Below are 26,401 nucleotides of genomic sequence, written 5' to 3'. Positions count from 1 at the left end.
AAAAAAAAAAAAAAAAAGAATGGTGAAATAAATGTTCTTGGAAATTCCTACTTGGACTGGCTAGTCCTTGCGGAAGCAGCGTCCGGGGCCTCGGGTGACGTTCGGAGAGCTGAGAGCGTCTCAGGCCGCTGCGTGGCGAAGGGGCGGGCCCGGGGACGAGGGGGTGGGCCCGGAGGGGCTGGGGCGGGACTTCCCTGGGCACTGAGTCAAAGCTTGAGACGAGTGTCCGCTCCCGCACTTTCGATTCCGCTTGCTGCCGTTTCTGTCGCTGCAGTGGTCCGCTGGTAAGACCCTCCTCAGACTCTTTGTGTTCCCTTTCGGAGGTCAAGAGACCTCCTATGCCACCGCCTCGCCCAACACACAGGCGCCCCCTGCCCGGGTACCGAACTTGACTAACGGCCTCTCGGGATGTCTGGTGGGACTTGAAATCCTCCCTCAATGAAGTCACACCATCTCCGTCCGTGCACACCCTGTCGAACCATGACAGAGCCGCCATGTAGCGCGGAATCAGTTTGGCCCTCCGGGGAGGTCAGGGTCCTTACTATCCCCACTCTCCACTGCGACACATTCGCTCCCCTAGGACTCCTGAAGGCGGCAGGCGGCGCTTCTCCTCCCCACCACCGCCCAGCCCAGCCCACTCTGCCCTTAGAGGCCCTTCTCCCCAAAGACACACTCCTGAAGTGTCGCCCTTGTGCAGCTAAGGAGCCTGGGATCCCAGAACTGAACCAGGTGAGTCTCCCTATATTTTAGCCCAGAAAGATCTGTGTGGCTCACTTGCCGGCCTCCTTGTGCCACACAGAGTCCAGATTTAGCCTTGACTTTTCCTAGTGAAAGACCCTGATTTCTCCTCAGGGTTTCTTACCCCGCCTCAGAAAGCAGTGAGGCGTCTGCTTTCTACCAGGGCTTCCTTAGGGGTCTTAACCACACCTGTGACCAGTCTGGCCTCCTTTCTCCTTGTTTCAAGGAATCTCTTTTCTGCCCCGTCCAACTTCCTTCCCTTGAAGTGAATGATAGCTCAGCAACTTTTCCAGAGAAAAACTAAATCCTCTGCCATTCACTTACAGAAGTTCCTTAAAGTGAAATAACTTCTGCTTTTCTTTTTTTTTTATTAGAATTAGCATCCAATTTTTTTTTTTTGGAAGAAAGAAAAAAATGAAGAAGAGGAAGAAAAAGGAAGAGAAAGAGAGAGAGAATGGGAGTATTGCTTTCTTGCCCAGGCTAGAATGCAGTTTAGTAATGGGTATTGAAAACCTCTTTTATACCAATAATTATACTTAATAATGTAGACAGGAAGGAGTAAGGGAAGAAAATAACAAACAAGCAGCCAACCAATATTTCATTTAAACCTATGAAATGCTATGCGATTACTGAGGAGTGATTTACTTCCAATTATGTAGTCACTTTTGGAATAGGTGTGAGGTGGTAATGTATGTTTTGTGTATTTGAAGTGGAGAGGTCTATAAATGTTTATTAAGTTTACTTGTTCCGGGTCTGAGTTCAAGTCCTGGATGTCCTTGTTAATTTTCTGTCTCGTTGATCTATAAAATCGTTAGCTCTTCTTGTTACATTGATCCTTTTGCCATTATGTAATGTCCTTCTTTGCCTCTTTTGATCTTTGTTGCTTTAAAGTCTACTTTATCAGAGGCGAGAATTGCATCTCCTGCTTTTTATTTATTTGTTTATTTTTACTCTCTGTTTGGTTGGTAAATCTTCCTCCTCTTTGTTTTGAGTCTTTGTGTATCGTTGCATGTGAGATGGGTCTGGGTGCAGCATACCGATGGGTTTTGACTTTTTATCCAATTAGAATATATATAAGTTTAATACTGCCATTTGATGCTAGCTGGCTGTTTTGCCCATTAGTTTGTGTAAATTTTTCATTGTGTTGATGCTCTTTGCTTTTTGATATATTTTTGGAAAGGCTGATATTGGTTGTTCCTTTATATGTATAGTGCTTCTTTCAGAAGCTCTTGTAAAGCAGGCCTGGTGGTGGTGAAGTCTCTAAGTACTTGTTTGTTCGCAAAAGATTTAATTTTTCCTTCGCTTGTAAAGCTTAGTTTGGCTAGATATGAAATTCTGGGTTGAAAGTTCTTTTCTTTAAGGATGTTAAATATTGGTCCCCACTCTTTTCTGGCTTGTAGGGTTTCTGCTGAGAGATCTGCTGTAAGTCTGATAGGTTTCCCTTTATGGGTAACCTGACCTTTCTCTCTGGCTGCCCTTAGTATTTTCTCCTTCATTTCAACCCTAATAAATCTGGCGATTATGTGCCTTGGGGTTGGTCGTCTTGAAGAATATCTTTGTGGTGTTCTCTGTATTACCTGGAGTTGAATATTACCCTGCCTTGCTAGGTTGGGAAAGTTTTCCTGAATGATATCCTGAAGAGTATTTTCCAACTTGGATTTATTCTCTTCATCACATTCAGGTACACCTAGGTCTTTTCACATAGTCCCATATTTCCTGGAGACTTTGCTCATTCCTTTTTATCCTTTTTTCTCCAATCTTGTCTTCTCGTTTCATTTCACTAAGCTGATATGGTCCTCGACATCTGATATCCTTTCTTCTACTTGATCAATTCGACTGTTTAAACTTGTGCATACTTCGTGAAGTTCTCGTGTTGTGTTTTTCAGCTCCATCAATTGACTTATATTCCTCTCTAAATTGTCCATTCTCGTTAACATTTCGTCAAACCGTTTTTCAAGGTTCTTAGTTTCTTTGCATTGGGTTAGAACAAGTTCTTTTAATTCACAGAAGTTTCTTATCACCCACTTTTTGAAACCTGCTTCTGTTAATGGAAAACACTCGTTCTCCATTAAGCCTTGTTCCATTACTGATGAGGAATTGCGATCCCCTGTAGAGGGAGAGGCATTCTGATTTTGAGTATTCTCTGCCTTTTTAGGCTGGTTTCTTCCCTTCATTATATATTTATCCCTCTGTCGTCTTTGTAATTACTGACTTCCTAACTAGGTCTCTGAGCGGACGTCCAACTTGTTGATTCCCAGCGCCGAAATCTGAGCAATCCACTGCGCTGGCCAAAACAGCAGTGTTAAGATTGATGGTGCTTTTCTGCCCGGGAGTCTCCGGACTCTGCACCAAGAACTGCCGCGCTGAGGCGCCAGCAAAACCACCGCGCCGGCCACAAGAGTCGCCCTGGCGACCCATGGGGCTCCTCCGCTGGGAATCTCTTGGTCCGTGAGCAATAAAAATTCGTCTGAAAGTGTGGCGTCCTCTCGTTCTCTGCGCTTTCACTGGGAGCTACGAGTCCGAGCTGCTAGTGATCAGCCATCTTGCAATAACTTCTGCTTTTCTTTTCCCTTTTGAGGCAGAGTGGTCTCTTTAACAATAATGAAAGGAGTTGAAATGCATTGAGACTCTGAGAATCCCATGTAACCACCTGATTTTTCACACCCTATCTTCCTTAGGCTTGAGCTTTCTTAAACTGTGGTGGGGTTCCTTGCAAATCTTGAGAACCTCAAACCGAAATTACATCTGGCTTCAATGCTAACAGGCTTAATCAGGACTGAACTTTGGTCTTTTCTCATTAGTGAACCCCCACCCCACCCCGAAGAATGGGTAAGACGTTTTCCCAGCTGGGCTCTTGGCAGGAGGATGAGAACAAGTCAATCCTATCCTCCAATCCAACCATTGGCAGCAAGGCTGCCAGCTACTCCAGTACCAGTAGCAGCAAGTCTTTTTGTTCCCATGTGCCTTGTGAAGGAACTGCTGGTGCCAGCTTTGTGACTTGTCCCACCTGCCAAGGCAGTGGCAGGATTCCCCAAGGTGAGTGGCCCAAGGCTCTGGAAATAGCCTGGAATCCAGGGAAAGTTCTTAGCCTGTTGGTCTGGGGCAGCCCCTCTGAATCTCCTTGGATAGGGTTAGATCTGCTCCCAGCTCTTGACCTCCCAGTCTCAGGCTGGCTAGGGAGATACTTACTATCCTTGGGCTCCCTGCAAAAACCTGCCCTCCTGCCCTAGTTGTATTCCCCAGCCCCTTGTGGGAAAGAGGGGTTCTAGCCACTGTGCTCCTGAGCAACACTGTGTGTCTTAGGATTCGTTCAGTTCAAGAAGTTTCAAATTACCTTTCCAAAAATGCTGGGAACCTCTGATTTGCTGGTGACTTTCAGAGATTCTTCATACCTATTAGTGGAAATCCTACTTCCATTCTAGGGATGGTAAAGCTGAGCTGCCAACTTTGGTAGCAGAGTCCAGTGCTTCCAGTCCTGCTCTGGGGCAGAGGTGGCATGCTTCTAACATTGTTCTATGATGTGGGTGGAGGGGTGCTTCTGGGAGGCTGGCACAGGAAATATTTGTCACAATTGCATCTTGGCCCTCCCTCTCACCCTCCCTCCCTCTCTAGAGCTGGAGAAGCAGTTGGTGGCTCTCATCCCCTATGGGGACCAGAGGCTGAAGCCCAAGCACACGTAAGTTCCCCTTCCTCCCCCAGCTCCACAAGCCATCTCCCCTGGGGGCTGCTCCCTTTGTCTCTTCTACTTTGATCCCCCTTAATTTTTTCCTATTAGTTCTTCTATAGAAAGCCTGAACCTCACTGGGCTCAGAGGTACCAGCTCCTTATGTCCAAGGATTTTTCCTGATTTAGGAAGCTCCAGGGCCAGGTGTGGTGGCTCATGCCTGTAATCCCAGCACTTTGGGAGGCTGAGGCAGGTGGATCACTTGAGCTCAGAAGTTCAAGACCAGCCTGGGAAACATGGTGAAACCCCATCTTTACCAAAAAAAAGAAACAACAGCTGTGGGCACAGCAGATGTCACATGAAGCCACTTGGTAGCCTTCCTTAAGCATCACTGCTTCCAGGAAGCATGACCCCCTCTCTGAGACAGAAAGGATCTAGTAGCACTGCAAGTCCTCCCAGGAAGGAGGGAACAAGCATGTGGCCCTGGCTGCAATTGATTTGAAAACATTTTCTAAAGAACTTCCCTGGCTGAGGCACTTCAGACTTGCTTGTTTTTCTCCCAGTAGAGATGAAAAACCTATTGCTCCCTATTCTGGGACATTTCAGAACCTCAGGCAGTCCTGGGACCCACCATGTTTGTGATCTGAGTCCATCTGACATGGAACTCCCACAGCCTCCTCCCAAGGGCCTGGTGTCAACCTGGGAGTCCCCACCAAGCCAAACCCTCTCAACCACCCCACTGTACCAGAATTAGAAATTAGTCTGGGCGCAGTGGCTCATGCCTGTAATCCCAGCAGTTTGAGACTAAGGCAGGTGGATCACCTGAGGTTAGGAGTTCAAGACCAGCCCAGCCAACACAGTGAAACCCTGTCTCTACTAAAAATACAAAACTTAGCTGGGCATGGTGGCAGACATCTGTAATCCCAGCTACTTGGGAGGCTGAGGCAGGAGAATCATTTGAACCTGGGAGGTGGAGGCTGCAGTGAGCCAAGATCACACCACTGCACTCCAGCCTGGGTAACATAGTAAGGCCTCATTTCCAAAAAAAAAAAAAAAAAAGTAATTACCAGCCCTGCCAGCATGGTGAAACCCTGTTTTTTACAAAAATTAGCCAGGCGTGGTGGCAGGTACCTGTAATCCCAGCTACTCTGGAAGCTGAGGCAGGAGAATTGCTTGAATCCGGGAGGTGGAGGTTGCAATGAGCTGAGATCGTGCCATTGCACTCCAGCCTGGCTGACAGGGCAAAAAAAAAAAAATAAGAAATTAGCAGTGCCCATCATAAGATACTAACAAAGCACTGTCTCTCTAATGCATATCTGAATTTTGAATTGAATGGATGGTGTCCTGTTCTGAATATTAAAATTCAGAACTTTCCAATATGGACTTATTTCTTCTAGCGATAATTAGCATTCATTGTGCTTTTGCCATGTGCAAGGACCTGTGATTAGTATTTTTTCATATATTAGCCGATAACAAATTCTGTGAGGTCAGTACAATTATTTGCCTTTTACCAACTGAGACTTAAGGAGGTAAGTGGGCTGCTCCATGTTATTGGGTCAATGGGAACAGAGAGCTGGGAGTGGAAACCAGGCTGCCTGCCTCCCTGTTCTGTGCGTCTTCTCACTCTGGGCCACATCTGGGGAGCTAAATGTTGGGGTGGTGTGCAGGGGAAAACCTTGTATATGGAAAGGAGTGTCTGAACCCCCTCCCCAAGTTTCCTTGGTGTTCAGACTTTTCCATTCCTCCATCCTGGGTCCTGCTTTCCCACAGGAAGCTCTTTGTGTTCCTGGCGGTGCTCATCTGCCTGGTGACTTCCTCCTTCGTCATCTTTTTCCTGTTTCCCCGGTCCATCCCTGTGCAGCCTGCAGGCCTCAACTCCTCCACGATGGCCTTTGGCGAGTCTGATATCCACCTCAACATAACGGTGGGTGGGTGCCCTTGGGCTCCATCTCCCCCTTCCCAGCAATACTTCACTGTAATCTTTGTCCACTTTTGTGACCCTGGGCATGGGAAGCCAGGGATCTTATGGCACACAGAGGGTGTTGGGAGCCTGAAGAGAGGTAGGAGCAACCATGAGCTCCATGACAGATGGCAAGGATTGGGACTCTACACAGTAAGGGGTCAGAATCAGGGCCAGATAAGTAAATCATAGGGGTGGAATGGGGTGACAGTGCCTGAGACTCCCTGGATGGACAGGACTGAATGGAAAGAAGCCATATAGGGCGAGCCTGGATCCTGCGCTAGCTTAACTTCTTCACCATTCAGAGCCCCTCCCAAGGGCTCCTGGTACTGGTCCTCTGCACCTGAAGCTTGTCATGGGGCTCAGGCCAGTCAGCCAGGTTTCTGCAATTGTTTGGCTTCTCCTGAGGATGGGCCATCTTCACTCCTCCCTTCCTTTGTCTTCATCCCCAGAATGTCTTAAACATCTTCAATGGCAACTACTACCCCATCAGGGTGACACAGCTGACTCTTGAGGTTCTGCACCTGTCCCTCGTGGTAGGGCAGGTTTCCAACAACCTTCTCCTACACATCGGCCCTCTGGCTAGTGAACAGGTGACTCTCCTCTCCCCGGCCAGCCCTGCCCACCGGAGTGTGGATGTGGTGGTGGTGAGAAAGGGTCAGCTGGAGTTGGGGCTAACCCTGTGCCCATTTGTTTGACAGATGTTTTATGCAGTTGCCACCAGGATACAGGATGAAAACACATAGTGAGTACCCCTTGATCTCTTCTCCCCTAGCTGCTTGCCTGCCTTAGGAACCCACTTAATACCCACCAGCTTTCCTGATTGCTTAGCAAATTCTGCAGCCAGCATCTGGCCTGCCCTCCCATGGACAAGAATGTAATAAGCAAGGGTTCAGGGTCCCCAGCCTCTGCCTGTTTGGACCTTGATTAGAATGAAAAACAGGCTGGAATTTGGTTAATCTTTACAATATGTGACCTTGAGCTCTTCAGCCTACATTGCTGAGGAAGATGAATGTTTTGTTTTCTACTGAGTGGGGGGGTCCAGCATGTGCCTGGGCCAAGTGAGTGGAGGTCAGAGTGATAGTGCAGCTGCCACAGTCACCTGAGGGGTGGGAGTGGCATTTTGGGGGCACCTAATGGAGGGAAACGGGTCTATGGGATAAGAAAACTGGGACCTGCAGGCATCCTCTGAGCTGACAGGCTGCTCCATGTGACACATGGTCCCACGTTCTCTTTTTCTCTCAGCAAAATCTGTACCTGGCCGAAAATCAAAGTCCACCATGTGCTTTTGCACATCCAGTAAGTAGAGCCTGGAGCTCTGGTATCCCTGCCATCACTTCTGACTTCAGTCTCACTCAGCTCCTCCTCATGGGCAGAGAGTCATCCAAGTTGACCCCAGGAGTCTTTGTTGGCTCTTGGGAATAGCAAGTCTGGCCCCTTTTCTAAGTCTCACCTTGCCTATAAGCTATTAGGGGCAACAGGCATAGGGCTGTCTGGAAGCTGCTGGAACACAGGTGGGGCAGCTGTCCCAGCTACCTTGGCAGAGTGGGAGCCAGAGGGAAGTGAAAATGAGGGAGCCCCTCCTCCCCACCCCCAGACAGAATAACAGGGCCAGAGCTTTCCTTTTCCTCCCAGCCATGGCAGCAAGGCCTGTTTCCTCTCCAGGGGCACCCTCACCTGTTCCTACCTGAGCCATTCTGAGCAGCTGGTCTTCCAGAGCTATGAATATGTGGACTGCCGAGGAAACCATCAGTGCCCCACCAGCTGACCCCTCACCCACCATGACCTGCTTGCTGTCCCTGTACTCCAGGCACCTGTAACCCTGGTCTGTATCTCCCACAACTCCCTGGTGACTAAAGGACTAGAGGCTTTGCCAAAGGAGAAGCCCTGCTTCATCACGCTCATTCCCTCCTCAGCACGGGGAGCTTGCTTTGAAGTTAACTTCATACACACACACTCACATCCTCTGAGTCACCCAGATTCTTTCAGGGGCTTCAGAATCTTTCAGATTCTGCCCTTGGTTAGTCTTTTTTTGGTAGAGACAGAGAGTTTCACTGTTGGCCCAGGCTGGTCTTGAACTCCTGGGCTCAAGCAATCCTTCCTTCTTGGCCTCCCAAAGCACTTGGATTACAGATGTGAGTCACTGTGCCTGGCTGGTCTTTCTTGAGGAAAATCTGACCTGGCATTTTCTTGAGGCACTTTACATTCCCAGAAATGGCACCTGCCCTTTCAAGTACTGAGCACCTGGTCAGTCTGAAGGGGCCACTTCACCCCAACTCCATCGGGGCTCATTCTACTGTCTGAATATAGAGAAAGCTGTAGTTTTATCTGGCTTTTAAAACATGGACCCGCTGGCCGGGCGCAGTAGCTCACACCTGTAATCCCAGCACTCTGGGAGACTGAGGCGAGTGGATCATCTGAGGTCAGGAGTTTGTGACCAGCCTGGCCAACATGGTGAAACTCCATCTCTACTAAAAATATAAAAATTAGCTGGGTGTGGTGGTGCATGCCTGTAATCCCAGCTACTTGGGAGGCTGAGGCAGGAGAATCATTTGAAACCAGAAGGCAGAGTTTGCAGTAAGCCAAGATCACGCCACTGCACTCCAGCCTGGGCAAAAGAGGGAAACTTCATCTCAAAAAAAAGAAAAAAAAAATGGACCTTTTTCAAGTTTTCTACCCACTGATAAGAAAATGACTTTGGGGACATCCAGTGCCATCTCCAAGGACTTTCAGGAGATCATAGATGCTTTCCTTTGCTTATCTACTTTGACCATGTGAAAAAGTGATGGTGATGGCCTTCTCTCTGCTAACTTCTCCGCCACCCATCTGATAGTAAGATTAGCAAGGGTCCTTTGGCCCTCTGTCCTTCCTGGTTATTGACTGTCCCTGGTTCCTAGGAAGACAGAGCTGTTCTCCAGCTAAAGCTTCTCCTCTCTATAAAGCAGTTTTACTATTCCCTTCATAGCAGGAGCCAAAATAGTACAGGAGGGGAGGGAGGCACCTGGCACTCCCTAGGCCTACACAGGAAAAACAGAGCCAAAGGCAGAATCATTGTATAAGATATTTATTAAAGGAGTGTCTCGGCCGATTATGGTGGCTCATGTCTGTAATCCCAGCACTTTGGGAGGCTGAGGTGGGCGGATCACCTGACGTCAGAAGTTTGAGACCAACCTGACCAATATGGAGAAACTCTGTCTCTACTAAATATACAAAATAAGCCGGGCGTGGTGGTGCCTGCTTGTAATCCCAGCTACTCAGGAGGCTGTGGCAGGAGAATCGCTTGAACCCGGGAGGCAGAGATTGTGGTGAGCCGAGATCGTGCCATTGCACTCCAGCCTGGGCAACAAGAGTGAAACTCCATCTTAAAAAAAAAAAAACTGGAGTCTCTAAGTCCATACCCTAAGCCCATGTGAGTGGACACACGCAGGTCAAACGGTGGGCCCAGCTGCTCTCATCTGAAAGCCTGCAGGAGATGAAGCTATCAGTATCCAGCTGAGGTTGCTAGGTTCTGTTCCACCACCACCTTAGCACCACGGCCCACTCTGGTCCCAGAGGCCTCATCTGTCCTCAGGCTTTGACAGTGTGGAGCAGCACATCTGCAGGGACTGGTCTAGACCCTCTTTTTCCTGTCACTCAGCCAGGGCTAAGCCCCAGATAACCCATAGGTTCCCACTGACTCCTAGTGGAAATGGTTTCTGTACTTTAGCAGAACAGGAAGGATATTTGCTCATTAAAGGTGGCTTGGTTTTACAGCCGGGTGCAGTAGTACGCACCTGTAGTCCTAGCTACTCAGGAAGAGGAAAATGAGGTGGGAGGATCTCTGGAGCCCAGGAGTTCAAGTTTAACATGAGCAACATCAGCAAGACTTCGTTTAAAAAAAAAAAAAAAAAAGCCAGGCATGGTGGTACACACCTGTAATCACAGCTAGTCAGGAGGCTGAGGCAGGAGAATCATTTGAACCCAGGAGGCGGAAGTTGCAGTGAGCTGAGATCATGCCACTGCACTCCATCCTGGGTGACAGAGTGACTCCATCTCAAAAAAAAAAAAAAAAAAAAAGATGGCTGGCGTTTTATCATTCAGACAGAAAGATGAGCATAGGTGGGTGGGGAAAGCTAAATTTGAAGTAGGATGCATGGAGAGGAAAAAGTGATGACAGAACTGTGTAACTAGCTGACTAGGGGAATGAGGGGAAGGAAGGAGGCCGTGCTGTCTCCAAGCTGAGCTCAAGGTGGTGCTGGTAAGCTCGCAGAAGTCCAGGGAAGTCAGGCTGGAGCTACTGTGTATAGCCTGCCAAATGTAAAGTATTTATATTGTATAGAATAAACTATACTTAAAGAGTGTTCAAAAAAGTCTCCTGGGAGTAAGAAGGGAGCTGGTGAATACTCCCTAGGATACTCCCTATTTCACAAACTTTTCTCTTTTTTTTTGAGACAGTTTCGCTCTGTCACCCAGTCTGGAGTGCAGTGGCGCAATCTCGGCTCAGTGCAACCTCCTGTGTTCAAGTGATTGTCATGCCTCAGACTCCCTAAGTAGCTGGGTTACATGCACCACCACACCCAGCTAATTTTTGTATTTTTAGTAGAGACAGGATTTCACCATGTTGGCCAGGCTGATCTCAAACTCCAGGCCTCAAGTGATCCGCCCATCTCGGCCTCCCAGAGTGCTGGGATTACAGGCCTGAGCCACTATGCCTGGCAGAAACTGTTTTCTTAATGTTCCAGTGGGCAGCAAAGTCTCTTCCCCAGGCCTCTGAGCCCTTGATGACATGTCCTGCTCTTCTGTTTTCCTTGAGATTGCTCACAGGAGCTCCCTCTCTCCCTCTTTCTCCCATTGTGTATCTCTGAAGTCTCTTCCAATTTTACTATTCCTCTTCTGTGCCACCAGCATCCTGTTATCTTCCCCAGCTGCTCCCAGAAAATGTCCCTGGGTTAAATGTCCCTGGGTTGCACTGAAACGGCCCCTTCAGGCAAACCAAAGGCAATGCTATGTGGGCTACAATGAAATACCCGGCTGATACCTCGGGCGGGGCTTGTAATTGAGGTGACTGAGGCAGCCTTTCTCAGCCTGGATAAATAAAGGCCTTCCCAGGGCTTGTACCTTCCTGACACCCAGCCCTACCCGCTCCTTCACCTTGGGCTGGTGAGGGGGATGCCTGGGGTCTTTAGAACCTCCAGGTTGTCCCTGATAGACAGAGAGGCTGAGAGCCAGGAAGGGAGAGGCCTGTGGATTTTAGAAGGCAAGCCCCCCTCCCCTTCCAAGGGTCAGGTGTCATGTTTCTGAGGCTGCAGCCCCCCTTTCCTCCAAGCTCTTTCCATCTCTGCCCCCATCATGCATTTGACAGCTGAGTGCCCACTGTGGGCCAGACATTGCACTGGGCTTGGAGGTGGGGAGCATCACTGCCTGCCACCACTTTCTGTTTCTGCAGGCCTGCTCTGATGTGATGCGGCTCCTCCTTCCCCAGTCTATCTCTCAGTAAACATGGGCTTGGGTGAATGGGTGATGGCTCTAGTGACAATCATAAGCTGAAGCCCCCAACAGACTTATCACTGCCGAATAAGGGCAGGTAGTGATAGTAGTAGGAGTTGCATACTTGGGGGAACCCAAAACCCAGTTTTCCCATTAGTTTTGCCTGGAGGATAGACTTGCCTTCCGCTCTCTTTCCACCCGCTCCATCCCCTTCGTGAGTCCTCCTGCCCTCTCCCCTCATCCCTTCTCAAAAGGTGACCAGTCCCATGATTCCTTCCAGGAAAAAAAATTACATTTTATTCCTGGCAGCCTCCTCTTCGAGTGGGTGGCTTTTGGAGTGGAGATGTTGCTGGATGCTGAGAAGATGTGGTCGCTCATCTGCTTTTTGGGGATGGCCACTGAGGTCTTGTGTTCAATCTCTGGATCACCACTGCTGTATGTAGTCAGTAGACTGAGAAGAGGGAGAGACAGGAAACAATGCAAGTCAGCGGCTTCTGGTTTCAGAACATTGTGTGAAACCCCTTAAGGCCAGAGGAATCAAAGTGAAATGCAGCAGCCAGTCCTCATCCTAGAAGTGCTAGCCTCAAGTTCTTTCATCCTTTGCACCTCTGTCAGAGACACCTTTCCAATGCTTGCACAATTACATATTCTTGTTAAGAGTTGCCATCCAGGCCGGGCATGGTAGCGCACACCTATAATCCCAGCACTTTGGGAGGCTGAGACTGGTATATCACTTGAGACCAGGCTGGCCAACATGGCAAAACCCCATCTCTACTAAAAATACAAAAATTAGCTGGGCATGGTGGTACATGCCTGTAATCCCAGCTACTCGGGAGGCTGAGGCAGGAGAATTGTTTGAACCCAGGAGGTGGAGGTTGCAGGTGGAGTGCAGCTGAGATTGCGACACTGCACTCCAGTCTGGGTGACAGAGTTAGACTCAAAAAAAAAAAAAAAAAAAGAGTTGCCATCCTGAGTTCGATGGCCTACAATGAGCTGGACTCTAAGGTAAGTGCTTTTAATGCTTTTTCCTTTATTAATATTTTTATTTATTTGTTATTTATTTATTCTTGCTCTTTTGCCTAGGCTGGAGTGCAGTGGTGTGATCCTGGCTCACTGCATTCCCCACCTCCAGGGTTCAAGTGATTCTCTTGCCTCAGCCTCCTGAGTAGCTGGGACTACAGGTGCGTGCCACCACACCCAGTGAATTTTTTTTATTTTTAGTAGAGACGGGGTTTCACCATGTTGGCCAGGATGGTCTCAATCTCTTGACCTCGTGATCCACCTGCCTTGACTTCCCAAAGTGCTGGGATTATAGGCATGAGCCACTGTGCCCTGCCACCCAGCTGGTTTTTAAAATTTTTTGTTGTTGAGACAGTCTCTCACTCTGCTGCCCAGGCTGGTCTCAAACTCCTGGATTCAAGTGATCCTCTCACCTTCATCTCCCAAAGTGCTCGGATTACATGCATGAGCCACCACACACCTGACTTTCTTTTGTTTTTTCTTTTTTTTGAGATGGGCTCTCACTATGTTGTGCAGTCTGAACTTGAACTCCTGGGCTCAAGCAATACTGCTGCCTTAGCTTCCCAAGAAGCCAGGACTACTGCACCCAGCTTCCTACCCAAACATTTTTAATGGGGCAAGGAATAGAGGAATAATAGAGAAATAGACCATCCAGAAGTAATTTGAAATAATTCTAGTCTCTTCCTCTTTCTCCTGCTAAGGAGGTTTCTCTGGACTACACACACACACACACACACACACACACACATACACACACACATATACACACACACATTCTCAGTCACACACACACACACACATATACCCATAAACATACACATATTCTCATCCACCCAGAGTCTGTCTTTCAGAGTCTGCATCTCTATCTCACCTTGAGTTGTGAATATCCAGTGTTTTTGGTGGGGCTAGATTGGCATGGGTTCATGAGACCTGATGATGAAACAAAGTACAGGTTACTCATCCAGCAATTTTCCAAGGATGGAACACTACAGGGCTGGATTCCTTATGTGTCTGGTGACCCAGGTGACGGTGGGGGTGGTGGTGAGGACAAGCTCCTACCTGGGGCAAGGCACAGACTGAGCTCTTCCTGAAGATTCTCAACTAGGAAGCTATGCTGTGCTTCCCTGTTCCAGACTTCATGGGGCTCAATATATCTGTTAATAAGCCTACAACTCATGTCTCACCCTCTGATCACTCCACCCCGTCTGTCACTCTCATCCTGGAAGAGGGGCCAACAGCTTCTCAGCCACTCCCTGCAGAAGTTGGAAGGAGCCATAGGTTGGCATTAACCCACCCAAAGGGAGTTGACCAGCAAGGCATTAAAGGCTGAAGATACTTGGGAGAGTCAGAGAGGGTAGGGTGGTAGATATGGATTCTGGACTACAGGGGTGGGATGGAAGCAAAGGGCTCCTCTCCTCCCTGCCTCCCACTCCCAGGCTCCAGCCCACAGTCGGTGAGGATTTTCTGCCCCCTTTGGAATCTGTTGTGCATACAAAGAGATTGCCCTCCAGCTTAATGAGTCCCCACTGAAGTAGGCTGGTGACCTGGCCTTTGGGAATCATTCTGGAGATTGCATTTGGGGGTGGGCTGAGTACGAGGGGCTTGAGCAGGTTGTGTTGGCTGAGGTGGTGGCTGTGTTTGTGGTTGCTGTGGCCGTGACTGCGCCTGAGCCTGTGCCTGTGGCAATGATGACGGCTGTGGTGGTGGCTGCGATGGTGGCTGCACTGATAGCTGCGACTGTGGTGGCTGTGGTGGCTCCCGTGGTGCCCACAATTTCACCTCTGGTGGTTGCGGCACATTTAACTTCTTAGGTGGCTGGATTTTTTTCTCTGATTGTTGTTCTTCCTCCAGGTGTTTCTTCAGTTCCTGGCAAGAAGCCCCCAGGCAAGTGGCGTCCTCCTCTCCCCACCCAATCACCCATCTGCCAGAGAAACTTCCAGGAACAAGGCAAGTGAATAAGGAGGTATAGGTGGTGGTGATCTCTGTTCCCTAGAGCTGGAGGCTGAAATTGGGCCTTGGCTGTCTCCCTCACCTACTGCAACACCCAATAACTATTTCTGGGTGACAGCACCCATGGCACAGCCCCAGCCCAGGAAATAGCACTGTCTCTGAGCACCTGCTTCCTCCCTTGAGAGCTCAGCACTGAAAGCAGTGTTTAGTGCCAGAGGATAAAGAATAATTCCCTGAAAATGCCTTGTTTTTTGTTTTGTTTTTTTAGAGACAGGTTCCCACTCTGGGACCCAGGCTGCAGTGCAGTGGCACGATTATGGCTCACTGTAATCTGGAATTACTGGGCTCAAGTGATTCTCCTGCCTCAGCTTCACACATAGCTAGGACTACAGGTGCACACCACCATGCCTGGTTAATTTTTTTTTTTTTAAATAGAGACAGGGTCTCATGTTGCCCAGGCTGGAGTGCAGTAAGTGGTGCAATCTTGGCTCACTGCTGCCTCGACCTCCCAGGCCCAAGTTACCCTTCCACCTCAGCCTCCTGAGTAGCTTAGACCACATGCATGGACCATCATGCATAGCTAATTTTTAAATTTTTTGTAGAGACAGGGTCTCCCTATGTTGCCTAGGTTGGTTTCAAACTCCTAGCCTCAAGCGATTCTCCAACCTCAGCCTCCCAAAGTGTTTTTTTTTTTAATAACCCAAGGGTGCTTCTAAACTTTATAAGTGCTTTGAAATAGCAGTGTCAAATAAAAATATAATGCATGACACATGTATAATTTTAAATTTTCTAATAGCCACATAAAAGAAGAAATAGGGGCCAGGTGAGGTGGCTCATGCCTGTAATCCCAGCACTTTGGGAGGCTGAGGCAGGCAGATCACAAGGTCAAGAGATGGAGACCATTCTGGCCAACATGGTGAAAACCTGTCTCTACTAAAAATACAAAAATTAGCAAGAGCAATCGGGCAAGAAAAAGAAATAAAGGGTATTCAGTTAGGAAAGGAGGAAGTCAAATTGTCTCTCTTTGCAGACAACATGATTGTATATTTAGAAGACCCCATCGTCTCAGCCCAAAATCTCCTGAAACTGATAAGCAACTTCAGCAAAGTCTCAGGATACAAAATCAATGTGCAAAAATCACAAGCATTCCTATACACCAATAACAGACTTAAGGAGAGCCAAATCAAGAACAAACTGCCATTCACAATTGCTACAAAGAGAATAAAATACCTAGCAATACAACTAACAAAGAATGTAAAGGACCTCTTCAAGGAGAACTACAAACTACTGCTCAACGAAATAAGAGAGGACACAAACAGATGGAGAAACATTCCATGCTCATGGTTAGGAAGAATCAATATCATGAAAATGGCCATACTGCCCAAAGTAATTTATAGATTCAAGGCTATCCCCATCAAGCTACCAATGACCTTCTTCACAGAACTGGAAAAAAGCACCTTAAACTTCACATGGAACCAAAAGAGAGCCCGCATAGCCAAGTCAATTCTAAGCAAAAAGAACAAAGCCGGAGGCATCACACTACCTGACTTCAAACTATACTACAAGGTTACAGTAATCAAAACAGCATGGTACTGGTACCAAAACAGAGAGATAGACCAATGGAACAGAACAGAGGCCTTGGAGGCAACGCCACACATCTACAACCATCTGATCTTTGACAACCATAACAAAAACAAGCAATGGGGAAAGGAGTCCCTGTTTAATAAATGGTGTTGGGAAAACTGGCTAGCCATGTGCAGAAAGCAGAAACTGGACCCCTTCCAGACACCTTACACTAAAATTAACTCCAGTTGGATTAAAGACTTAACATAAGACCTAACACCATAAAAACCCTAGAAGAAAACCTTGGCAAAACCATTCAGGATATAGACATAGGCAAGGACTTCATGACTAAAACACCAAAAGCATTGGCAACAAAAGCCAAAATAGACAAATGGGACCTAATTAAACTCCAGAACTTCTTCACAGCAAAAGAAACAATCATTAGAGTGAATCGACAACCAACAGAATGGGAAAAATTTTTTGCAATCTACCTATCTGACAAAAGGCTAATATCCAGAATCTACAAAGAACTAAAACAGATTTACAAGAAAAAAACAAGCCCATTCAAAAGTGGGTGAAGTATATGAACAGACACTTTACAAAAGAAGATGTTTATGAGGCCAAAAAACATATGAAAACATACTCATCATCACTGGTCATTAGAGAAATGCAAATCAGCCGGGCGCGGTGGCTCACGCCTGTAATCCTAGCACTTTGGGAGGCTGAGGCGGGTGGATCACCTGAGGTCAGAAGTTCGAGACCAGCCTGACCAATATGATGAAACACTGTCTCAAAAAAAAAAAAAAAAATGCAAATCAAAACTACATTGAGGTGCCATCTCACGCCAGTTAGAATGACGATCATTAAAAAATCTGGAGACAACAGATGCTGGAGGGGATGTGGAGAAATAGGAACACTTTTACACTGTTGGAGGGAGTGTAAATTAGTTCAACCATTGTGGAAGACAGTGTGGTGATTCCTCAAGGACCTAGAAATAGAAATTCCATTTGAGCCGGGTATGGTGGCTCATGCCTGTAATCCTAGCACTTTGGGAGGCCAAGGTGGGTGGATCACCTGAGGTCAGGAGTTCAAAACCAGCGTGGCCATCAGGGTGAAACCCCATCTTTAAAAAAAAAAAAAAGAAAAGAAATTCCATTTGACCCAGCAATCCCATTACTGGGTATATATCCAAAGGATTATACATCGTTCTATTATAAGGACACATGCACATGACTGTTCATTGTAGCACTGTTTACAATAGCAAAGACTTGGAACAAACCCAAATGCCCATCAGTGATAGACTGGACAGGTAAAATGTGGCACATATACACCATGGAATACTATGCAGCCATAAAAAATGATGAGTTCGTGTCCTTTGTAGGGACATGGATGAACCTGGAAACCATCATTCTCAGCAAACTGACACAAGAACAGAAAAATCAAACCCTGCATGTTCTCACTCATAGGCGGGTGTTGAACAATGAGAACACATGGACACAGGGAGGGGAGCATCACACACTGGGGTCTGTCGGGGGGAACTAGGGGAGGGACAGCGGTGGGTGGGGAGTTGGGGAGGGATAACATGGGAAGAAATGTCAGATATAGGTGATGGGGAGGAAGGCAGCAAACCACATTGCCATGTATGTACCTATGCAACAATCTTGCATGCTCTTCACATGTACCCCAAAACCTAAAACACAATATATATAATATATATATGTACACAAAAATTAGCTGGACGTGGTGGCATGTGCCTGTAGTCCCAGCTACTCCGGAGGCTGAGGCAGGAGAATCACTTGAACACAGGAGGTTCAAGACTGGAGCAAGACATCATTTCAAAATATAAATATATAAATAAATAATTAATTAATTAAAGGCCAGGCACGGTGGTTTACACCCATAATCCCAGCACTTTGGGAGGTCAAGGTGGGAAGATTGCTTGAGTCTAGGAGTTCCAGACCAGCCTGGGCAACACAGTGAGACCCTGTCTCTATTACAATAATAAAATACATTTTTAAATTTTTTTTTTTTTGAGACAGAATCTCAATCTGTCGCCCAGACTGGAGTGCAGTGGCACCATCTCAACTCACTGCTACCTTCGCCTCCCTGGTTCAAGTGATTCTCCTGCCTCAGCCTCCCCAAGTAGCAGAAATTACAGGCATGTGCCACCATGCCAAGCTAGTTTTAGGGTTTCACCATGTTGGCCAGGCTCGAACTCCTGACCTCAAGTGATCCACCCGCCTCAGCCTCCCAAAGTGCTGGATTATAGGTGTGAGTGACCGTGCTTGACCCAAATAAAATTTTTGAAAACTAAATTTATATAAAACTTGAAATTTAGTTCCTCAGTCACACTTCAAGGATCAATATAGCACACAGGTTGGTGGTTACCCTGTTGGACAGAACACCTTTAAACCTCCCAGGCCTAGACCCCTTGCCCTCCCCCAGAATAATATAACAGGGAAATTGAGTCAGGTGATAGTGTTCCCCCCAACACAGATGGTCTATCTGAGAGAACGCCAAATGACCTTGCTTTCCTCCCACTCAACAACATTCACCAAATAGTAGCTACCTAGGGCTCTGTCTCTTCTCCATTCCCTTCCTGCTCCAGAAAGGACCCTGAAGAACCCAGCCTATCTCATGCACCTGTTCTTTCTGCTGCAGCTCCTGCTGCTGCTGGGCCATCAGCCACCTCCTTCGGTCCAAAGCCATCTGCCGGCGCCGGGCCTCCCAGTGGTAGGCACTACTCATGATTGTGGGATGGTGTGAGGCCCCAGGTTGGGGTGGGGACAGGCAGAGCCCACTGCTCCCACCACCTCTGTCTCTTCCCACTTGGACCGCTCTGCCTGTAACTGGAACCACCTCATAATGTGGTGATTACCAGGGCAACTGAGCAGGCCCCGCCTGCTTTGTTGAGGGAGCGAGGCATTTTTCCCAAGGCTCCTAGGGAACATCTGCAAAGTACCTTTCTCTCCTGGGTCCTGAGCAGATAGAAGCCCTTCCCACCTTAGCTTTGAGTCTCAGTGGGCCCCACGGACAATTCAGCAGTAGTCTTTTCTCTCTGGCTTCTTTCCCCCACTCTTCCTCAGAGGCTGCCAGCATCATCATCTGGCCTTTCCTCTGCTGATCCCTCCCCACTTAGGTTTCTGGAATTACCTTTTTCTTCTTAATCTGTCCACTCCCATCTCCCCTCTAAATGCACTGAATCAGAATGAAAGAAAATACAAAATCCTAAGCCTCACTGAGTTCTCAGCCCCCAGAACAGGTCTAACAAAGGGGCTTAGAAAACACCCTAGCTCTGGAGATTTCTAATGCTGGACTCAAGCCTAGCGTCTACCTCTTCCTATAATCCTGGAGACCCTACCTAACCCGTCTGGGCATCAGTTTCCTTGCCTGTGGAATAAGTGATAACTTGTTACCTTCTTTCACATGGCTGGTATAAGGATCAAAGAGAATAATGGATGGGAAATAAAAGATAAGGTATAAAATTGTTAGCTACAGGTTGGAATTATCATCCTACCTGACCCTTCCAGGGACTGTGTCCCCAGCAGGTGGAGTAAGCAGGTGAGAGGATTATTCTCTGAAGCCTAGGAAGGCTTTTGGGAATAGGGACCGTGCATTTAAGATTACCCCAAGTGGCCGGGCAAGGTGGTTCACAGCTGTAATCCCAGCACTTTGGGAGGCCAAGGCGGGTGGATCATGAGGTCAGAAGATCAAGACCATCCTAACACTGTGAAACCCTGTCTCTACTAGAAATACAAAACAATTAGCTGGGCAAGGTGGCACGTGCCTTTAGTCCCCGCTACTCGGGAGGCGGAGGCAGGAGAATTGCTTGAGCCTAGGAGGCAGAGGTTGCAGTGAGCTGAGATTGCACCACTGCACTCCAGCCTGGGCAATAAAGGGAGACTCCATCTCAAAAAAAAAAAAAAAAAAAAAAAGATCACCCCAAGTAGGCCATTGACCTATCTCTTATATATACACACACTTTTACCCATAGATATAAATCTTTCTGAAAGCAGTGAGCCCGAGTCCAGCTTCAGGGCTGGGGGCAGGGGAAGGGTGTAGGTGAAAAGGATGCTTCAAATCCAGCCTCTAGTGTGGTGGGGATTGGGGTGGGGAGCAACCCTTGAATCAGAACAGGTCTAATGATTTGATTCTACTGAGATTTGAAAATAAAACAAAACAACAGGTTCCAGGAGAGTCTGTCAATTCTAGCAGCCAGTATAGTAGAGTCAGCTTGGGCTTTGGAGTCAAACAGACTCAGGCTCAATTCTGGCTGTGTCACTTGTTTCATCCTGCCAAACCTGCAGCCAGAGTTGCCCCAAAAGCAGCAGCAGGGGAGTTCCCACAAAGGAGTGCCCCAAACCGTCCTGAGATGGGATTCCAAAGAAAGTACTAAACACCGAAGCAATCGGTCCAAAGCACTTATTAGGGGAACTTTCCTATAGACAGTGTGCTGCAGCAACCCTCCAGATGGATGGTGAGAGAAAAGTGATGTCCTGCCTAGGTGTGTCAGCAGTGAAGGGGTCAGGGTATGAAGTGTATATAAAGGTTTAGAGAATTAGGCTAAGGACTTTTTTTCCTTTTTTTTTGAGATGGAGTCTTGCTCTGTCGCCATACTGGAGTGCAGCTGACCTTGTCATCCACCTGCCTCGGCCTCCCAAAGTGCTGGGATTACAGATGTGAGCCACCGCGCCTGGTGTTTTTTCCATCTTAAACCTGTATATCTTTGTCAGTGCCTGTTCCAGGCCCTGGTTTGGATTCAAGCCTTTTGAGGAAAACTTGCAGTGGGCTGAATCACAAAGCAGGCAAAGCATTCTGCTTTTTGGTCAGGACACAGAAAGAAAGCAGGAGGAACTGGAGGACCCTGCATGCCTACCAGCTGGGGGTACTTGGACAGGTCAGTCTGTCACTCAGTGTCTCCAAGCCCTCTCTCCTTGTTCAGGTTGTCAGAAGACCCACAGTGGGGCCTCCAGCTATGACCAGGTGGTAGGGACGTCCCGGCTCTGCTGCTGGGGGCACTAAGGTTTGCTGGCTCTCTTGCTCTTACGAAAAGGAGTGCCAGTTCTTTCTTCCAGCACAGAGATGTCATCTGCAAGAGTAGGTACAGGAGGATTTCCAGATGCAAAATATGTCTTCGAGGCTTGTCACTAGACATTTATCTTCACAGAATATTTATCTTATTGTAAATTAATTCTAAAAATGTTTAGATAGCAAACAATAAGAGAAAACAAGTCTACGCCCTTTTTGTTTGTAGAGACAGGTTCTCACCATGTTGCTCAAGGTGGTCCAAACTCCTGGGCTCAAACGATTGATCCTCCCACATTGGCCTCCTGAAATGCTGGAATTACAGGCAAGAGCCATCACATCCGGCCTCATCTCCCTTTCTGAGTCCTACCTCCCATGTGCACACTGCTTCTCCCAGCTCCACCTCTAGGAGTCTGCTCCACATTCTACCCTCCCTTAAAATCTAGATTTTAACTCGTCTTGTACCTCAGTGCCCCATGCTGTCACTAATTTTAACTATTTGCACATTTGCTTTTTTTTTGTCTTGAGATGGAGTCTCGCTCTGTCGCCATCCTGGAGCGCAGTGGCGCAATCTCAGCTCACTGCAACCTCTGCCTCCTGGGTTCAAGCAATTATCTTACCTCAGCCTTTGGAGTAGCTGGGACTACAGGCCCACACCACCACACCTGACTAATTTTTGTATTTTTAGTAGAGACAGGGTTTCACCATGTTGGCCAGGATGGTCTCAATCTTTTGACCTCATGATCCGCCTGCCTCAGTTTCCCAAAGTGCTGCGATTACAGGCATGAGCCACCGTGCCCAGATGCACATTTGCATTTTAAAGTAAAGCCTGGGCCAGGTGCATTGGTTCATGCCTGTAATCCAGCAGTTTGGGAAACTGAGGTGGGTGGATTGCCTGAGTTTAGGAGTTCAAAACCAGCCTGGGCAACAAGGTGAAACCTGCCTCTACTAAAAATGCAAAAAATTAGCTGGGCATGGTGGTGCGTGCCTGTAGTCCCAGCTACTCGGGAGGCTGAGGCAGAATTGCTTGAACCCAGGAGGCGGAGGTTGCGGTGAGCCGAGATCCCGCCATTGCACTCCAGCCTGGGTAACAAGAGCGAAACTCCATCTCAAAAAAAAAAAAAAAAAAATCCACTGACAATAAAGATATAAAATTGCCACCCAAGAATGGGGGGTCCCCTTTATACTCTGGGAGGAGGAAGAGGAAGAAGGCTGAGGATGTTGGGAAGTCAGTCTTGGCAGCCTCAATTTCATCAAGTATAAAATAGGATAAATAACATGTTGCATTTGGGATTTTTTTTTTCTCGGTCACCCAACCTGGAGTGCGCTGGTCCAATCATGGCTGACGGCAGCCTTGACCTCCTGGGCTCAGGTGATACTCTTGCCTCAGCTTCCCAAGTTGCTGGCACCACAGGCGTGCACTACGATGCCCAGCTAATTTTTATTTTTATTTTTTATAAAAGCGTTTCACCATGTTGGCCAGGCTGGTCTCGAACTCCTGACCTCAGGTCATCTGCCCACTTCAGCCTCCCAAAGTGCTGAGATTACAGGTGTGAGCCACCACACCCGGCAATTTTTATTTTATTTATTGTTATTATTTTTAATAGAGATGAAGTCTCACTTGCCCAGGCTGGTCTTGAACTCCTGAGCTTAAGTGATCCTCCTGACTTGGCCTCCCAAAGTGCTAGGATTACAGGTGTGAGCCACTGTACCTGGCATTATTATTATTATTATTTGTAGATATGAGATCTCACTACGTTCAGCCCAACCTGGTCTCAAACTCCTAGACTCAAGTGATCCTCCCACCTTGGCCTCCCAAAGTGCTGGGATTACAAGTGTAAGCCACTGTACCTGGTTGCATTTCAGATTGTTGAAAGGCCGAAAAGAGAACCTAGATACTCAGTGGCGCACAGTGGGCTCAGAAAACAATACCCTAAAATGAAGGTCTTGGCCAAGCGTGGTGGCTCACAACTGAAATCCCAGCACTTTGGGAGGCCAAGGGGGGCAAATCACCTGAGGTCAAGAGTTCAAGACCAGCCTGGCCAACATGGTGAAACCCTGTCTCTACTAAAAATGCAAAAATTAGCAGGGCGTGGTGGCAGGTGTCTGTAATACCAGCTCCTCGGAAGGTTGAAGCAGGAGAATGGCTTGAACCCGGGAGGCAGAGGTTGCAGTGAGCTGAGATCACACCATTGCACTCCAGCCTCCTGGGGGACAAGAGTGAGACTTCATCTCAAAAAAAAAAAAAAAAAAAAAGAAGTTCTCAGCAGCAGCCTCAGCCTCAGCCTCAGCAGTAAAAAGTTTTCTGTGAGACTAACAAACAATACAGTCAGGATGGCTAAAGGTGACCCCAAGAAACCAAAGGGCAAGATGTCTGCTTATGACTTCTTTGTGCAGACGTGCAGAGAGCATAAGAAGAAAAACCCAGAGGTCTCTGTCAATTTTTGCAGAATTTTCCAAGAAATGCTCTGAGAGGTGGAAGACAATGTCCGGGAAAGAGAAATCTAAATTTGATGAAATGGCAAAGGTGGATAAAGTGCGCTATGATATGGAAATGAAGGATTATGGACCAGCTAAGGGAGGCAAGAAGAAGGATCCTAATGCCTCCAAAAGGCCACCGTCTGGCTTCTTCCTGTTCTGCTCAGAATTCTGCCCCAAGATCAAATCCACAAACCCTGGCATCTCTATTGGAGACATGGCAAAAAAGCTGGGTGAGATGTGGAATAACCTAAATGACAGCGAAAAGCAGCCTTACATCACTAAGGCAGCAAAGCTGAAGGAGAAGTATGAGAAGGATGTTGCTGACTCTAAGTCAAAAGGAAAGTTTGATGGTACAAAGGGTCCCGCTAAAGTTGCCCGGAAAAAAGTGGAAGAGGAAGATGAAGAAGACGAGGAGGAAGAGGAAGAGGAGGAGAAGGAGGAGGAGGAGGATGAATAAAAAAACTGTTTATCTGTTAAAAAAAAAAAGTTTTCTGTGACTCTCTCCTCCTGTCTCTCAGTCCCATTCTCCCTTGAGGCTGGCCACAGACACTAGAATCCCTCTGCCCTGAAGCAGGTCATAGAAACCAGAAGCCCTTTTCCCCAAAGCCAGCTGACAAGCCTAAAAATATTACTCTAATTTTCCCTCTGTCCTATCTGTAAAAACTGGCCATAAAGAAATTACCTGACCTACTTTGTTTGACTGTTGGTCATAAGATCCCCATTCAGGCCAGGTGCGGTGGCTGATGCCTGTAATCCTAGCACTTTGGGAGCCTGAGGTGGGCGGCTCATGAGGGCAAGAGATCAAGACCATTCTGGCCAACATGGTGAAACTCTGTCTCTACTAAAAATACAAAATTCTTGAGTTAATTTTTGTATTAAAAAATATATATATGGCCGGGCGCGGTGGCTCAAGCCTGTAATCCCAGCACTTTGGGAGGCCAAGGCGGGTGAATCACAAGGTCAAGAGATCGAGACCATCCTGGTCAACATGGTGAAACCCCATCTCTACTAAAAATACAAAAAATTAGCTGGGCGTGGTGGTGCGTGCCTGTAATCCCAGCTACTCGGGAGGCTGAGGCAGGAGAATTGCCTGAACCCAGGAGGCGGAGGTTGCAGTGAGCCGAGATCGTTCCATTGCACTCCAGCCTGGGTAACAAGAGCGAAACTCTGTCTCAAAAAAAAAAAATACAAAAATTAGCTGGGCATGGTGGCGAACACCTGTAGTCCCAGCTACTTGGGAGGCTGAGGCAGGAGAATCACTTGAACCCAGGAGTCAAAGGTTGCAGTGAGCAGAGATTGAGCCACTGCACTCCTGCCTGGTGACAAATCGAGGCTCCATCTCAAAAAAAAAAAAAAGGGGGGCTTCACGGAACAACTTCAACATGGTCTGTGAAAATAAAAGAAAAAAAAAGGGAGGGGAGTTCATTAAGTATTAATTTATATGATCACAAGGTTCCACGATAAGCTGTCTGCAAGCTGAGGAGCAAGGAGAGCCAGTTCATGTCCCAAAACTGAAGAACTTGGAGTGTAATGTTTCAGGGCATGAAGCATCCAGCATGGGAGAAAGATGTAGGATGGGAAGCTAGGCCCATCTCTCCTTTTCACATTTTTCTGCCTGCTTTATATTCCCTGGAAGCTGATTTGATTTTGCTTACCAGATTAAGGGTGGATCTGCCTTCCCCAGCCCACTGACTCAAATATTAATCTCTTTTGCTAACACCCACACAGACACACCCAGAATTAATACTTTGTATCCCTCAATCCAATCAAGTTGACATTCAGTATTAACCATCACAAGTCCACCTCTTGTCAACTTGAACCCATGCACATCTTCTGAGATCATACATAATCTTCAAATAAAGACAATAATGAGGTCATAATTATGCCTAATAGTGCAACTATCCTTTGTACAACTGGAAATGCACCAATCCCAGCCCAAATACTATTACATAAAGTTAACAATGCTTAAATGCTGATATGAAGTCAATAAATCTTATGTCACATGATAAAGGAAATAAAATGAGGATATTTTCTTAGTACAAGTGTATACACGCACAAACATGTTTTTAACAAAAGGAGGAAATACTCATGACAATTACATTCCTCATTTCTGCAGCTGGTCATGTGGTTATATCTAGTACTGATGACTACCTTCTTCTCCTACCCATTCTGTATTCCCTTTGCCTTCAGCAAGCACCTCAGCAGGTTGTGTTTTTTTTTTCCTGGTGGAGTGACACAAACCTTCATTCCTGAAGGGTCTGGACCATTTGTGGTCCTGCCTGGATGGGGCTGTTGTAGTTTCCCATTGACCTTAACCACAGGGCATGGTAATTCTAAGAGATGCCCTGATGGTTCTCCTGTATTCCATGCATACTCTTCCTTACCTCTATTATGGAGTAGTAAGTTGATTTTATCTTGATACTCCAGGCCAATCACCCCAGCCAACACTGGGACTCCCTTCTTAGCCTGTTGACTTAAAGGTAGGAGGAGCCCAAAGTGTCCAGGTGGCATCTTAACTTCTAGTTTAATGGAAT

General features: G+C 47.4%; 2 protein-coding genes and 1 pseudogene across 9 annotated transcripts; 2 read left to right on the top strand and 1 right to left on the bottom strand.

Annotated features, from left to right (window-relative positions):
• The first annotated feature begins 201 nt into the window (after positions 1-201).
• On the top strand, positions 202-17,897 carry TMEM106A (transmembrane protein 106A). 8 transcript variants are annotated; one of them, XM_064369436.1, is made up of 10 exons: positions 202-284; positions 581-729; positions 3,540-3,774; positions 4,351-4,414; positions 6,173-6,326; positions 6,815-6,955; positions 7,064-7,107; positions 7,608-7,661; positions 14,700-14,795; positions 15,829-17,897. In XM_064369436.1, the coding sequence occupies exons 3-10, from the start codon at positions 3,564-3,566 to the stop codon at positions 15,959-15,961; spliced, it is 897 nt and encodes a 298-aa protein (XP_064225506.1). In that variant the 5' UTR covers positions 202-284; positions 581-729; positions 3,540-3,563; the 3' UTR covers positions 15,962-17,897. The 8 variants fall into 8 exon arrangements, with proteins under 8 accessions (XP_064225506.1, XP_064225504.1, XP_064225510.1 ...); XM_064369434.1 differs by having other exon boundaries at positions 2,962-3,774; XM_064369440.1 differs by lacking the exon at positions 15,829-17,897 and adding an exon at positions 8,028-8,187 and having other exon boundaries at positions 2,962-3,774; positions 14,700-14,789.
• On the bottom strand, positions 10,772-19,194 carry CCDC200 (coiled-coil domain containing 200). Its single transcript, XM_064369442.1, has 4 exons — positions 19,005-19,194; positions 14,393-14,714; positions 13,720-13,778; positions 10,772-12,279 (listed from the first exon to the last, which is right to left on the bottom strand). Exons 1-4 carry the CDS (start codon positions 19,107-19,109, stop codon positions 12,253-12,255), a joined length of 513 nt encoding a protein of 170 aa, XP_064225512.1. The 5' UTR covers positions 19,110-19,194; the 3' UTR covers positions 10,772-12,252.
• Positions 19,195-23,515: 4,321 nt separating this feature from the next.
• LOC105711235 (high mobility group protein B3-like) lies at positions 23,516-24,557 on the top strand (annotated as a pseudogene).
• The last annotated feature ends 1,844 nt before the right edge of the window (positions 24,558-26,401 follow it).

The sequence above is a fragment of the Aotus nancymaae genome, unplaced genomic scaffold (genome assembly GCF_030222135.1).
Source record: "Aotus nancymaae isolate 86718 unplaced genomic scaffold, 86718_ANA_hifiasm-v0.15.2.pri h1tg000089l, whole genome shotgun sequence".
In the NCBI taxonomy this organism is placed as follows: Eukaryota; Metazoa; Chordata; class Mammalia; order Primates; family Aotidae; genus Aotus; species Aotus nancymaae.
Note: the sequence above shows the minus strand (reverse complement) of the source record. Positions and strands in the feature narration are given on the sequence as shown.

Coding starts and splice junctions, on each gene's coding strand:
- TMEM106A (XM_064369436.1), top strand. CDS start 3,564: ATGGGTAAGACGTTTTCCCAGCTGGGCTCTTGGCAGGAGGATGAGAAC. Junction 6,956..7,063: donor GCCCTCTGGCTAGTGAACAG/GTGACTCTCCTC, acceptor TTTGTTTGACAG/ATGTTTTATGCAGTTGCCAC. Junction 7,662..14,699: donor CATGTGCTTTTGCACATCCA/GTAAGTAGAGCC, acceptor TTCTTCCTCCAG/GTGTTTCTTCAGTTCCTGGC.
- CCDC200 (XM_064369442.1), bottom strand. CDS start 19,109: ATGAGTAGTGCCTACCACTGGGAGGCCCGGCGCCGGCAGATGGCTTTG. Junction 13,779..14,392: donor GAATGATTCCCAAAGGCCAG/GTCACCAGCCTA, acceptor TTTCATCATCAG/GTCTCATGAACCCATGCCAA. Junction 12,280..13,719: donor CTGGATATTCACAACTCAAG/GTGAGATAGAGA, acceptor CCCTCTTCTCAG/TCTACTGACTACATACAGCA.